This window comes from Onychostruthus taczanowskii, unplaced genomic scaffold (genome assembly GCF_017590055.1).
Source record: "Onychostruthus taczanowskii isolate IOZ18803 unplaced genomic scaffold, ASM1759005v1 scaffold6, whole genome shotgun sequence".
Taxonomy (NCBI): Eukaryota; Metazoa; Chordata; class Aves; order Passeriformes; family Passeridae; genus Onychostruthus; species Onychostruthus taczanowskii.
This window is the reverse complement of record NW_024503679.1, coordinates 10155243-10170840: the sequence shown is the minus strand read 5'-3', so window position 1 is coordinate 10170840 and position 15598 is coordinate 10155243. Positions and strand designations below refer to the sequence as shown.

The following is a 15598-nucleotide window of genomic DNA, read 5'->3' as shown; positions in this document are numbered from 1 at the left end:
CTCATTCACAAGAATGTGGCTATTGAAGTAAATGGGAATGCTGACTGTATGAGTGAAAGTTTCCAGGGCTAGATGTTATAAAGGATGTCTCTTGAACAGAAAGGAAAAAACTGCCCTATAATTTTCTGCCAGGTTTTACCAAATCCACATTCATTTCTGCTTCCATATACGTGTATTAGAAGCGACAGCTTAGTTCAGAACAGGGGTCAGATGTTCCTTACAATACATCCACTTCTAGAATGCATGTTAAAACAAAAAGAAGATATTCTTCTGCTCTAGAAAAAAAAATCTTTTTTTTTTCCCTCTTCTGTGAAATAAGTTGTTGTGTTTGGTTGGTTTTTTTTCCCCCATGTATATTAAAAGTGAAACATTTTTCAGTTTATCCTGCAAATCTTAGGGCAAATCCTTAGGTAGTGTAATCTGGTACTGCTCATTGCTTTTATAAAGCTGCACTGATTTATAGCAGCTGGCCTGCCCCAGCTCTGGAACATGGGAGAAAATTGAAGATATGATGATAATAACAGCAGAACAGCACAGCCAGAGGCACATTCCTCCAGCTGACGGTGCTAATCCCACACACAGCAGCAGGGTGGATTCATTAATAAGGAAAGCCTGCATGAGTGAGACAATCAGGATCAGACCCTTCATTGAAAGATGGCTTTTCTCCTGGTGCCTTGCCAAAATGCACGTGGTATTTGGATTGCCCCATGCAATGCGCCACATTTTTGTGAAAGGGTCGAGAGAAATGTAAGCTCTGGAGACAGAATGTGAAATTTGACATGACCCTGAGACGTTGCCCCAGCAGGAACAGCAGAGAGGTTTCATATCTCACTGCTTCTTGGCATGATACAGCCTTTTTTCTCAAGGCAGCTCTTTTCTCACAGGCTGGTACTTGCCTGTGAGAAAAGGCCACTTTCTCCTTGTTTCTTTTGGAACAGGCAGCAGTGTTGCAGCACCCTTGGGGTTTTTTTTGAGAGACTGATCCATGCAATGGAGAAATAAAACCCCTAGCCCCTTTCTTCTGCAAGGTTCAGACAGAGCCTAGCCACCAGCAATGGAATGAGCGCAGTGCAGAGGCTTGAAGCCATGAGTTCATCTGGGCGCAAGCATCTGAGCTCAACGTTTCCATCTGCCCTCAAACCAGTGGCAAGAGAAAATCTAGGGCACCGAGGCAGCTGTTTGTGAAGCTCACAGACTCCTCCCAAAGCAGCCCCTGGTCTCATATAGACACAGGAAAAGGCGTGCACCTCAGCAGTGGCTGTGTGTGAGCAGCAGCTGGAAACGTTGGCTGGAGAGCCCAGGCACGGGGGTTTGCTAGGCAGTGCTTGTGCCGTCACCCAAAACAAAGCAAAGGCCTCTTCTGATGGCTCAGATGTTTTGGTGAAATCCCTTCACCTCACAGCAGCCCCTGAGTTGTATTTCCATCCTCGTTGCAGGCGATGACGCTTGACGGGGCGGATTTAACCACGGAGGTTTTCTACAAGAGCAGCCACGATTACCAATTCCTGTGCCATGGCAAGGACCAGACCGGCCAGGGCTGCCACAACTACAGAGTCAGGTTCTTGTGTGGCAAATCTGGTATGTGCCCTCTCTCTGAAAGCCAGAACTGAGAACAGCAGAAATCCTGTCCTCCCATGACTGACTCCTTCTTGGTATCTCAAAAACTTCTGTAATTTTTCCAAGCTGAAGGTTTGTGCTGGGCTATGGACACGAACTCAGATAGAATGGCCAAAGATTTATCTCAGGAAAAATTCCTGAGAATTTTTATATAACAGAATAACAAAAGCAGCAGGGCGGTTTTTCAAATGCCCAGCAAAGCTGTGAGAAATATTTGGCAAGTTCTTTCATGTAAATTCCTTGTCTTTTGCAAAAACATTTTGGGATGACATAGGATTAGTCAATCAGAACGTGTGAAGACAACAGGGTTTGAAACTGTCATTTTGTAGTTAATCATTCCAACACCGCTGTCCTTACCGTGGTCATTAGACAGGTCATTAGGATTTTTGGAGCTGGCAGGAAAAGAAGGGTGGCACACTGTTGTTTTGCTGGAAAAAACCATCATTAGGTTAAAGACCACTTGACTGCTGTAAACAACAGCACCCAGTGCCCACAAGAGCGGCTGCTAAGTGGGTGTGGTGAGAATGAGCCACTAAGAGCTACATTTAAATTTATCCTGGGGTTAGTGGAAAATCTACCTGCCTGCAACTAAAGGCCAATACTTTCCTGTTTTCTTGCTCGCCAAGCCAAAGCCAGTAAAAAACATGTTTGAAGGAGTTAACTTTTTTTTTTTTTTCTTTTTAGCATGAGAAAATAATAACTTTTGGTGCACACCAAGGAGGGGTGGGGGGAAGAAAAAAGAAGGAGCAAGCTTTTTCTGATGGGATTGACTGACTTGCCCACCCTTGCATTTTGGGTTTTCAGTGAAGCCGAAGCTCACGGTAACCGTTGACACCAACGTGAACAGCACGATCCTGAATCTGGCGGATGACGTGAGCTCATGGAGACCTGGGGACAGGCTGGTGGTGGCGAGCACTGACTACTCCATGTACCAGGCAGAGGAGTTCCAAGTGCTGCCCTGTAGAACCTGCAGACCCACCCAGGTCAAGGTAGCAGGTGAGGTGCTTCACCTTATCACTCTGGCATTGCAGTTCACCAGTCATTTGCACTGAGGTGACTCCAAGAAGAACTGAAAAATGTTGAAAGACGCCTGAATTTGATGGCTGGTTGTTAGATGCTTTTGGGATATATAGCTTTCATCCTTGAAAACAATCTAACTTGATTTTGGTTCCTTTCTGCCTTCTCTTTTCATAGCTGATCCATTTTTTATCCCCAGGCATGCTATTGAGTGGGTGAATTTACTTAAGAAGAACAGATACAGGTTATGTATCTGAGATTTTCAATAACTGCATTTGAAATACCACTTCATAATAACTTAATTTGAAATACCTAGAAAGCAGATGAGCACAGCTGATGGGAAGAGGGAACTAGGGCAGGAGCAGACTGTGAGACACTGTAAGGCTATGAAGTAATTTCCAGCTGGCTGCTTTCCTAAGTTCTATATAACAAGAACTGTAATCTTACATTTTAGAAATACTGTTTTGTATTTCTGCTAGTGAAGCTACTGTTTCCCGTTTACTGTGTCTCCAGAGTATTGCTTAGAGGTGATGCCAAACATTTCTGGCAGCCAGTGAGTTGTCCTGAGCCTCTGCACTGGGGAGATGGAGTGGCAGGGTGCTGCCAGAACCAGCTTGAGAAGGAGGAGTGGGACCCTTTGTAGAGCCCCAGCATTTCTCTCTTGTAGGTGACCAGCTCAAGTGCAAAACAAATTGCTTTTGATTAATAGATTTTGTAGTCCAGTGATTGTAGAATGGCCTCTGGACACAGAATCCAATTAAGAAGCATAACTATGATGAAGCACAGGCTATTACCAGGATGAGCATAAAACTGAAATCCAGAGTGGGAGATTTAATCTTCACTTGAGTGTGTGAAGTTGTCTTTCCCTTCTGGAACCTTGTTTTGGCACACTGATAAGCAGACCATGGAAAAAGCACATGAACTGCCCCTTATCTGAATAGATGAGGATTACTTTGCTTCTATAATTTACAAAAGCAAACATTATTTTACAGTGTAAAAGTCTGTAGTAGATGAGGCTGTCTTTCAGAGGCAGCATCTGCCTGGTCGTAAATCATGCATCATAATTTATCTTTTTTGCATGCTGGCTGTTGCCCTAGGCAGAGGTCTTGTCTGCACTTACAGTAAGACCTTTCTGAGAAACCATGAGGGCACTTGGAACATCCTATGCACCAGGGAGTTCACTTGGTTCTCTGAAATGAACCACTTCAACAATATCTCTGATGCAACTTCTTCTGGAAGGTACCAATAACTTCCTTTGGCAGCTGCCTCCCTATGCAGCTTTGGCCATCCATTGTTGGAGATGTGCATTAGGCCAAGAAAAATGTTATTCACAGTCTGAATGTATCATAATCTTATGACTTCAAATGTCTAGTGCTTTCAAAGAAGATGCATTTCCAAGTTGAATATTTTTCTTGAGCAACTTTTGAGCTGTTGGACTCAGACTGGTATGATACAAGTCACATAATGAAGATGGTCTTGGAAGATTGCCAGTAAAAATAAAGATGGTGTAGGAGTCTTGGGCTTCCCATAATCTGATGGATCTGTGGAATTCATGTAGTTGCATTCATCTTCTGCAACAGTGGCAGCTAGGTTAGTTTAAGGAAACAAATAATGGATTAAAAACAACGAAAAAGTTCATGTGAATTTCAAGTAAAAAAGCAGTGGAAACACTTGTTAAAGCAATTGTGCTCTTGGTCTCTAGTTTCTCTTTAGGAGAATTAGGACATTCCTGTTATTACCACAAATGACATGAACACCAGGGCCAAAGTCTCTCCTCTCTTATATCCAGGCAACTCTATTGACGTCAATGGGATTTCACTGATTTATAAATCAAGGAAAAATTTAGTCCAATTTTAAAAATCACTTCCAACTTTCTTGTAACAAAAACACATTCTCACTAGAAAACAAAATAATCTGCCTGAGTCTAAGTTCAGTCTAGATGAAATAAAAGCTGGCAAGGCTGAGATGTCCCCTGCCTTTAGGGACCAGGAGGTCCCTGAGCTGCTCTGTGCCTGGCCATGGTGTAACTTCAGCCACTGCCCTGAGCCATGATGGATAATTAGCCAGAATAAGGATCACTAGTGGCCCCTGGACTCAGCACAGGTGAGCAGCCCTGGCACAGCCTGGCCTTGTGTGCCTGGCCAGGTTTGTAATTGGGTGTAGAAGCACATTCATCATAAATGTCTGCCTCCCTTTTGCTATGGAGGTAGGCAAGATTGCTTTGCTCCTTCTGAGAAAAGCCTTCCACACATACATTTATACACAGGATCTCAGAGGGATGTCATTTGTAATAAGTGAAAAGGCTTAATTTTCCTAAGAGGTTTAGTTTAGCAGCTGAGAACTCCAAAATTTTGCCCTTTGAAAGACAAATGATAAAACCATTCCTCCCCATGATGATTTATTTCCCTTTTAATCTTTATTTTTTTCTTTCTATTTATTTTTAAATTGAAACCTAAATGTCAGATCTGAACTACTTAAGAGTCTCTTTGTTATAAAAAAGGCAGAAAACCTCTGCTTTGTGGACAGCCAGTTTGGTGTGGCAGCCACTTGGCATACCAAGGTTTAATGTAATTTATGCTCTCATAATTTAATAGTATTTTAATAGACATGGTTTAGCATATTGTGCCAAAAAAGTCAAACTCATTAGTTAGCTCATGTCCTATTTATATTTGATATTTCCTGCTGAAACTCATACTTTCTTTACTGGCTAGAAATGGATTGATTAGAGCTTTTCAAAAGAACTGAAGGCAGTTAATACTCAACTGCCATCAGGTTCTAGGATGATTTAGTTATTTAACTATGGACATCTGCAAATCTCAGTGTAGAAAGTGAGGGAGGGCACACAGGCTCTGCTCTTTTGCACTTTTTACTGGAGTAACTGCCCTAATGTACAAACTGTGTCTCCCATGGGTGAGTGTGGTTTGCATGAGGACCCAGATCTGCAGGTCCTGCTCCCAGTCAAATGGTCACTCACTTAAATGGAGCTTTTCCCTCCTCTTGCTTTCTTTGTTTAACTCTTTTTTTTTTTTTTTTACTTGTAATTTTTTGTGCCTAGATTATTTTCACTGTGGGAACAGACTAAAACTGTTTGATCTTCCAACTTCACAAGGTTTGGGGAGGGACAGCAGTGCAGGGCAAAGGGAGGGAGGGAGGAAGGAAGGAAGGGTTGTGTTGTTATGATAGAACTGGATAGTAGGAAATATCTAGTATTTTGTCTAGTTTCTCTGGGAAACAAGTCTTATCTTCATCTTGGTTGCTCTGTATGAAGTTTCTACAAATGCTGATAAGTTTCACCATGGAACAGAAATGATGAAGTGCTCTTTTGTGCTCCTATATGCTCTTGATAAAGGATGAAAAAACTATTCGTGCCTGGCATAATTGCTCCAATTATCCCACATACTGGTGAACCTATGAATTCAAGCACACATCTCTTAAATCCTGCTTATTGGGTTGCAAATATTAGAGAGATAAGGAGTTTACTGTGATCTTGTTCATGCAGAGAACTTTGAATTAAAAGTATAACTACGTAGTTGTCTCACAAATTCACAGCCTGTGTCAGCACTCATCTGGTGCTGTAAGGATGGGAGAATTTACTCCACTATCAAAATTCAGATATTTTTAGAGATTTCGGTTGTTCTGTTTAGAAGTTGGCATCATTTTGGCTGGAACTTGACAAAAGCTCTTTTTTTTTAAGGCAACCCCGATGCTTGAGGGCAGGGCAGGGAATCTTTTGAAATGGTCATTTCTAACAGACTTTCAGAGCTCCTTCTACCTTGGGGCAGTGCCTGGGAGCTGAGCTGACAGAATCTCATTCAGGTTTACATAGAAGTTCATGAGGGTAGAGTTTGTGCCTGATTGCTGTTATGTCTATTTGCTGAAAACTTAATTTTCCATGTAAAAGTTGTGAATTGGAGGAATATTTGTTGATTAGGACGTCAGGTTGTGCTGTGTGACTCAAGGAGCCAGCTCACCCAAACCATGCTGAGTTACAGGCCTGTGGCTTAGGGATGCAACAGCAAACCCCAGCAAGATAATTCAGAATAATGAGGATTTGAAAGATGCCAGTGTGAACATTTGTTTGTTATTAAATATAAGCAAAAGGGGCATTACCACCAGTGATGACAAGTGCTTGGGAAAAAAGATAAATATGTCAGATCTGGGCTGGCATCTGCAATGAGCTGAACTGACTTTAAAGATGCCATGAAGGATTCACTGTCACTGGATCATGTGGGTTGAACAGAATTGTGTTTAGCATTTGCCTTAAAAACTTGATTAGGAAACATCAAAAGACCATGAGGTACTGGGTCTTATCCCTTGAGAGCCCAAAGGAGAAGAAAAGACACTTTAGAGAAAAAAAATGCTCCAGGAGAATCTCAGCTTTTCTTTATCTTCACCAAATCCAGACCTTCAAGTGCTGGTTTCACTTCTCAAAGGGAGATTTAGCAGTTTGGGCCATTTAGAGCCAAGGGATTTAGGAATGCATGAATGTACCTGGGAGTGTTTTCTGAGAGATGTAACTCACCAGATCTGAGCACTCTTCCACATTTGCAGCAGTAGAAATAGTTTTAAAATCCCACCCTTCCCAGGTTTGATAAGGCCCAAGACCCAGGTTTTATGGCTGGGTTCACATGTGGCAGGTTTTCCTTTGTACCGTTTGCTTTGAATTGCTTTGTTGACATAAGCATGCCCTTGTTGGGTGGATCATCTATGTTTATTTTAATGTATATTTCCTTTTAATCATTACCTTATCCTTACCAACAACTGACTTCAGTAGTCACTGCCTTGAGTAATAAGCACAGGAATGTGCTCATATTTTGCTGAATCAAGACTTCCACCAGGCAAGCCCACATACTAAGGAAGTTTTCCCTGTGAATTTACGTTGTGCTAATGGGAGGCACTGCTATGACACATGCAGCAGCAAAGTCAGGGAGCTTTTCCTGCGGGTCTGTTGTGGGGAGATGCGATCTGTGTCACTGCAAGGCTGTGTTTGGTTTAGATTACAATATGGCACAAGGCTGGCAGGGCAGTGTCTGTCCATGAGGGACACAGCAAACCCTCACCCAAGGGAGGAGAAGGTGAATCAGTGGCCTCAGGGCTTGTTAGTGGTTGGGAAATCACAGCACTGCCTTGGATGCTGGAGCAGCAACACATCCCTCCCACTTTCAAAGCACAGGGTTGCCTTTTTAGTACGAAACCACTTCAGTGGCCATTTGCAAACCCCTGGCTGGGGTTTGCCCATGGTCAGTGCTCAGGGTCTCAGATATCCTGGCTGGTCCCTGGGAAGGCTCCATGTGCCAGCTCTGAGCAGCAGCCAAACTTAAACCTGTAGCTCTGCTGAGTGAGACACTGCCATCCTCATGTGAACTCCCTGAGCTCACCACAGGGCAGACTCTTTTGTGGGTTTTTTCCCTGCCCACCACCAAAGATACCCCAGGCAGCTCCGTGGCAGTGCCACGTGTCTGTAATGCCCCTCACAGTGCTCCAGGTCCCATGGGAAGTGCCTGATGTAGTGCTGGTTCCCAGCAGTCATTTACAGCACACAAGGGCTCCCATGCCAGCCTCTGTCTCCCAAAAGCTTCTTTCAGCCCCGTTGCTGCAGGGAGCTTGAATTTCTGTCTGCCTTGAGAAGTGGTTTGTTTTTCAAAACTCTATTAAAGGAGCTATTATTCAAAATCCGCTTTTACTTTGGAAGGGGATTGCTTTCCGTCTCTCCTTTTATCTCCAAACATGTCAAATCAGCAAAAGCACAGAGTGAAAAACATGCACCCAAGAAGTTATATTTAGAAACTGGTTAGTCCGTATTTAACATTCCTGTCAGTGCTTACCCTGTTTTGCATGTCTGGACTGGTGTTAAATTAAATTAAATACATGCAAGCATGACATTTATTATTCTAGAGCTCAGCACAGGAATAACAAAACTGCCTATCTAATTTCACTGCCACAAATCCTGGAGATGTGGCTTCAAATAGTATGTTCTTATGATTATCTAAAATCCTTCCTGCATTTCAGTAAATCAAGGAGAGGTCAGCTCTGGGGAAAACTGAAAAATAACAGCTGAAAAAGGGTTTAATAAGGAGAAACTGTTCTCCTTTGCAGACTCACTCAAGGCTCCAGCATGGGGTATTCTCATGTGGAGGGTACTTGCTGCAGTGGCTTTTTTGATGTATATGAATAAAGGAAGCAAAGCTGCTGTTTTTTGGATGGGTTGAGTCTGGTTTTGGCCACACACCTGATGAGGCTCACTGCCTGCAGGGCAGCAGCATGGTCATGGGGAAATCCAGGACTTTCTAGGAAGACGATTGAAAAAGTGGGTGAGGTGCAAACCCAGGGTCCCTTGCAGCCCTTCATTTCTGAGATGAGCGTGCAGCTCTTTGGCCATCACCACTCCCCTAGTTAACAGGGAGTGTTTTTCACAAGATCAGATGGTTTTGAAGGCAGAGGTGCACAGGCAGAAGGCACATGCTGTGGTGTGGACCCTGTCCCACAACGCAGCAGCGGGAGAGCAGGGTGGAGCTCTCACCTTCCCAAACCCCATCAAACTACACTGCTTGCAGCTTCAGGAGAAGAGGCAGTGAATGGTGTTTGCTTATCTTTTTTATACATTCATAGCATCATGTTTTGGTTAAAAATAATATTGTTTCAGTGTTCAAAATCCTCCCCTTGACTTGGCACTTCTGCTTAAGCATAAAGTGCTGTGCAGCGATAGCCAGGCTTCAGGCTTGCCATTTGTTTCTAATTAAGGATTTGAACGATTCAATGGAAATTAAATACATGCAAGTGTAGCATTCCTCAAAGTTCAGTGTTTACTTAAAGAGTTTATTACTTATTTTTACTGGAATAATACAGAATGGAGTCAGTAAGGTGAACCTTTTCCCAGCTGACTTTTCTCTGCAAAAACCTGCGGAAGGAAGGAGGTAGTAGGAATATGTTTGAATGAAATTACAACAAAGGGATACTTTGCTTTCTAGACATCCCCACTGCCTGGACTTCCCCCCTTTCTGGTCAGGACAAGGAAAGTTTTTCTGTGCTTTTAATCCCTCCATAGAGGAGGGTGTGTGTGGAAGATGCTATGAGCAACTTGGCTTGGCAAAGAGAGGTGTGGCTTGGGGTAGATGGAAGATCCCATTGACTTTGTCTGCATTAGGTCAGGAGGAAGCCTGGGGAGCAAGTTGGAGATGTGAGGGTAGATCTAAAATGTAGAGGTTTGGGAGGCCAGGGAGTCAGAGGTTTTACAGCCCACAAACTTGGTGAGGAGCTGTGATTGTCCCAAGCCACAATTCTTACAAGGCTTTCTGCCCACTCTGCTCCTTGCTTGCATCAACAGCCATGGTGTTAGCAGGATCTGCCTGATGCTTGCCCAAGGGTAGTGCTCTGGGGTCTGAGCAGCTCCCCATGTCTTACTATGGGAAATGCTGTGCTAACCTTGATGATTTAGACTTTTCAGCAGCTGCACCATCAGGGCTTTTTTGCTTTGGATGTTCATACACAGCTGCTTGTAACCCAGAGTATGCAGCTCTTTTTCAAGGTAGGAATTGTGTTTTATCTAACAGACTTGTTGGTTTAACTCCCTGGATAAACGAAGCTAAGACCAAAAATCCCACTTCCTCCATTGCAAATATCTCACCAAGACCTTGGGTGTCCCCTGTGCTCCAGCCTTCCCTCCTTTGAGGTGTCAGCCAGCAGTTTGTGCTGACTCGGTTGCTCCTTTCACTAGCATGCCAGCCCCACCACAGGAAGCCCTTGGGAAGCCAGCAGCATTGGCAGAGTAACCCTGAAACTGGATCTGGTTCCTTTAGGGAAAGCCACATACCTGCACGTGGGCGAGGTGGTCGACGGCGTGGACATGCGGGCGGAAGTGGGGCTGCTGAGCCGCAACGTCGTGGTGATGGGCGACATGGAGCAGCAGTGCTACGAGTACAGCAGCAAGCTGTGCTCCTTCTTTGATTTCGACACCTTTGGGGGACACATCAAGGTGAGGCTGGAGCCCTTTGCTTGTCCTTTCCTCCTTCCAGCCACGCCTTCACACAGCAAGGAAGCCAAGATGCAGGAAGGGAAAAATTCCTCATCAGCCCTTGAGCAAACAAGCTCTCCCACGGTACAGCAGATCCACCCTCTGGCTGCTGCCTGTCCTTTGGCTTTGAAGTGCATGCCATGCCCCTGCAGACATTGAGGCTGATGATCAATGCACCTGAGATAAAGTCTCTGCATCCCAATCCCAGTTTCCCCTGGATTTTGGTAGTGCTTAGCCCAGGAAGTTTGATTTGAACCCAGCTGGCTGAAAACCATGGAATATGATAAATATGAATTGCTTTCCTTCTACAGTTAAGTTAAATGTATCTATGGCAGCAGTGTGGAAATCAAAGAGCATGGTCTCCTTAGGCACCATGGCCCTCTCTCCCTCACCCTGCAGCCACACACTCCCCTCCACACAGTAAATCCTTCAGGAGATAAGATGCAGCCCTTCCTACGCCTGTGTTCCCCCTCCTTGCCCTCAACAGATTTTTGTTTTTCTTGACTGCTGTTCTTTTGCTTTCCAGATTGGTCTTGATTTTAAGGCTACGCACATTGAAGGTCTGGAACTGAAACACATGGGCCAGCAGACAATGGGGCATTACCCAATTCATTTCCATATGGCTGGAGATGTGGATGAGAAAGGAGGCTACCACCCTCCAACCTATGTGAAGGACACCTCCATCCACAACACCTTCTCCCGCTGCGTCACAGTCCATGGATCCAATGGCTTACTGGTAAGAAGTTCCAGTGTCTGCCTCAGAGATGAAGAGAGCAGGGAAAAAACTTCCTCATGGCATGAATGCACCTTAATTATTGCAGAATGATGTGTTTTATTGTTAAAGCCAATGCCTGACTCTTCCCACCCTGGATGTACAAGGAGTATCTCAACCTGCCAGTGTGGCACTGGGGGCTGTGTGTGACTCAGAGTGGGCAGAGCATTTGTCTGGCTACTGCAGTGTCTGCAGACCAGCCCATCCCTAATGAGTGGTTGGATCTTTCAGCAGACACAGAATTTGCTATTTAAAGAGGATAATCAGAAGCTTTAAGTGTGCCTCATCTTTCCTGTAATAAAGGTTTGGGCTTGCAATGCCAGTCATAGCATTAAGCACTCACGGAGCTGTGATTTGTTAGAGTTGCCCTCCATAACAAGAAGTCCTTTAGGATAAATCTCTAGAATGACTGATGGTTACCAGACAAGTTACAGCACACCAGAGATGTCAAGAACATGTTCAGATTCTCCCGGATCTAGGGGTGCCTTTGTTTGTGGGGTAGGCATGCTGGACCTGTTGTTTGTGAACAGAAAAGGACTAGTGGGTGATGTGATGGTTAGAGGCTGTCTTGGGCATCGTGATCACAAAATTATAGCAGTTTTCTATTCTACGAGAAGTAAGGAGGGGGGTCAGCAGAACGGCTGCCCTGGATTTCCAGAGGGCAGAGTTCGGCCTGTTTGGGAACCTGGTTGACAGAGTCCCTTGAGAGGCAGGTCCTGAAGGGCAGAGGAGTCCAGGGGGACTGGGTGATCTTCAAGAAGCAAATATTAAAGGTGCAGGATTTCTCTAGGCAAAGGACTCTCACCCATTCAGTGAAATGGCAAGAAAAAAAGTATACCCAAGCCCTGAAGAGGAGAATTTGTACTGTCAAGAGCCCTGCTGCTATATATAACAGAATTTTGAGTGGAAATATAATTGGCAGTTGTAACCTGCATGGTCACTGTGCATTAGGAGTTCATACCTCTAGAAGTGCCAGCGTTGGAAGGGAGAGTCCCAGGCATAATTAAAATGCACAGAAGTTGAACAAAGGACACTTAAATTGCAGTTCCAGAAGTAGACCAGCTTTTATCTGCTATTTTCGAATCTGAGGTTTTGGGTTTGACCTCTGTCCTTCTAAGTTTATAACATGATCTTGAAAACCTACCAAATGAACATGGTTTCTGAAATGAAGAGACATTTTACTGTATGAATTATATAAGTCATTCAGGGTCATGTGGCATTTGCTCAATCTGAAGCTGGCAGTAGAGGGGTTTAGAACACAATTAATGTGCAGAGTGGCAGGGCAGCATTGCAGGTTTCATTTGTCTCACTGTGATGGGCTGTCACCAGTGGCACCATCAACACATCCTCTGGCTGCACAGAGGCTGCACAGCTGCTGAAGAGCTGCAGTTTCTTCTGGATTTAATGTGAGATCTTCATTCCCTGTTTCCAAACCAAATACCCAGAACCTAGAATTTTTCTTATCAGTCAGATGGATGGGTTCATGCAGAGAATTTGGAAATTGTTCTGTCTCTTGTGCAATCTCTGGGCAACAACTGTGCCATGGGGGATCCATGGCATAGAACTCCATGTGCTCAGGCTTTTCCAGCTGAGGTGACAAAGAGAAATTTAGACAGGCTGATGTAGCTGATGAAAGCAACTTGATTCTCTTGCTGTTGTTGAACAACCACGATTCCCTAAATGATCATACTTTGCCTCCATGACAAGGCACCCAAGAGAATTCTTGTAATTTAGGACATTATTTAGTCAATACAATCTCTCTGGATTTTAGTTTATCAAAATGTGTGAATATGAAGCTCTACCTATACTTGTTTTGGTTTTTTTTTACCTCATCATTACTGCTGATGGCTGAAAAGAAAGCCTCAGTGAACTAAAGAAATCTGATCAATTTTGTTCAGTTGCATCACAGAAAACATGCTCCAAAAGTTGCATCACTTAGGTGTTGTTTCACGGCTCTGATACACATCTGCAGTCAGCAGCTCCGTGCCTTGATTCATCAGGTGATCCCACCACAATCTCCTCCTTCCTTTCCTCTTCCTTCTCCCCCAGCTTTATTCAAAGACACCCACATGGGTTTGTGATGACTACTGTAGTTATTGTATACATTTCCCAGTTGCCTATTGTCTTTTTACTTGGGTGGCAGCAGCTGTTTCTACATGCAAGAACTCAGCTCATGCAAACAAAGATGAGCTCTGTCTTTCCCCAGGTAACATTCATTCCCTTTGAGATCAGGTAGATCCAAAGTGTACTTTGCTGAGGGAAAATTTGCCTTAATGATGTGCACACTTTGGAAATAGCCATAAAAATTCCAGCTGGATTATTAAACCACAGCACAGCACTGAATGATGTCCTTAACAATGAGCTGTTGATTTCAGAGCTGCTTCTTGCACAAGTATTGTAGAGTACCTGTGCAAATGTTTTAATAAATGGGAGAGGGGCATCAGTTGTTTTTTACTGTCATTAAAGCAGGCAGGTAATTTACATACAGGCTCTCCTGCTTGCTTTGCTGTCACTTTTCTCATGTCACTTCAGAGATACTCATAGATTCTGAAAAGTCTAGGAGAAAAGAGTATCCAGTTATTTCTGATGACAGGTATTTTTCTGTGGGTCTGCACAGTCTGTTAGAAGTAGCTGTCTCAACATTAGCTCACCTCATTGATGGATTATTCTGCACTTGCATGTAAATTCATATTAGCTGAGAGGCACAGAGGGTCCTTCTGGAAACAAAGCTGTAGAAATGAGTTTCTCACCATAATTGTTGTTTTAAATGCAATAGTTACCCAATGTTTTCTGCAATATATTGGCCAAAAAAATGCCTAGTTACAAAACTGCAATCCCAGGGAGGGAACTTTGCTCTGATTCCCACTCTCCATTGGATCCCTGTGTGCAAGGTAAAGTAGAAGCAGCCACTGGGGAAGGAAATTAAATGGTAAAGTCTAACAAGATCCAGGGGAGACCTGTACTTCATGAATCAGAGGTTATGCTATCTAACAGCTTCAGTGGTGTCTGCTTTTACTAATCCAGCTATACTTCACAGCAATTGTTTTGCCAGGAAGAGCATTATCTGGCTCTAAATTGCCCATGGTTAATGTAAGATTATGGACTATTAACAAGGTTTTAATCAAAGAAATAATTAAATACATTAGAGGAGTGATTTTGGAGCAAGCATCTCATTTTCCATGCAAGCATTTCAGCAGTGGGCTTGTGCATGAAAACAGGCACAGGAGCAAGTCAGAGGTGACTGAGAGATGGCTTATGGGGAAATAATTAATCAAAGAGAAGGTGACAAATGCCTGAGGGACCAGATTCCTGGCTGGTAACTCCCTCTTGTTCCGTGGCCTTTCAGGGATGAGTTAGGAGAACAGGCTTTCACTGGCTCTGAGCTCTCTGCCAGTGCACAGCCCTGTCTCACTCTGCTCCTGTTCTCTCCCTCTGCTCTGGGAGATGTGATCCCCTGGGATAGCACTCCTCTGCTTTGCCCCAGCTGAGTCTGGTCACTGCAGGTTTCCATGTCCATGTCCCAGTGCAAAGTTGTGTCAGCTGGAAAGATAAATGGCTGAAGTGGCAAACATTTTTCTAGGGAAACTGCTTCCATCATCTAAATGTCCCAACACCATTGCTTATGTGTCTTTTTGGTATTACTGTCCTGTGAGAGAAAGCTTATAGGATTTGGTGGCAGTTTCTGTGGAATTCTGACATCTCTGTGGTAAAAAATTTCTTCTATGTGTTGGAAATCTTCTGCTGAATGTTGCTACTCTCTTGAAATGTTCTGTCCTGTAAGCCTTTATCATAACAAGGTTGGGATAGTTCATTCTTCTGAGGGGGTACTGTTTAGTATATATGTTTTACACCTAAATAAAGAAGGCTAAACCTTGCAAAATCTATCACTTATTAGACATGGGAAGTTAGCAGTGAATTTCAGTGAGGGAGCTTAATGGAATGTACCATTTTGCAGGTCACTTTAGCAGTGTTTAATTTACTGTGATGACTTGTGCTCAGAGATTTGAGTATTTACACTGGAGCATGGATGCTACATAATAGAAGTCTGTGTGGTTGTAAGCCAGTAACAGATTTGGCAAGCAAATTGTTTGTTCTCATGTGAAAACATATTTGTAATCATTTCAACACTAATACTGGGATTTTATTTGAAATTGGTGCTCTTTGCCTCAGGAATGAGGTGT

The 15598-nt window shown here is 43.7% G+C and overlaps 1 protein-coding gene across 1 annotated transcript in view; it reads left to right on the top strand.

Moving 5' to 3' along the window:
- Positions 1–15598, top strand: part of LOC121343663 (cell migration inducing hyaluronidase 1) — a 45568-nt gene that overhangs the window by 11864 nt on the left and 18106 nt on the right. Inside the window, exons 9-12 of the mRNA XM_041419039.1 lie at positions 1437–1578; positions 2422–2613; positions 10431–10606; positions 11172–11381. Of these exons, the coding sequence (XP_041274973.1) occupies positions 1437–1578; positions 2422–2613; positions 10431–10606; positions 11172–11381 (720 nt within the window). The remainder of the gene's footprint in view (positions 1–1436; positions 1579–2421; positions 2614–10430; positions 10607–11171; positions 11382–15598) is intronic.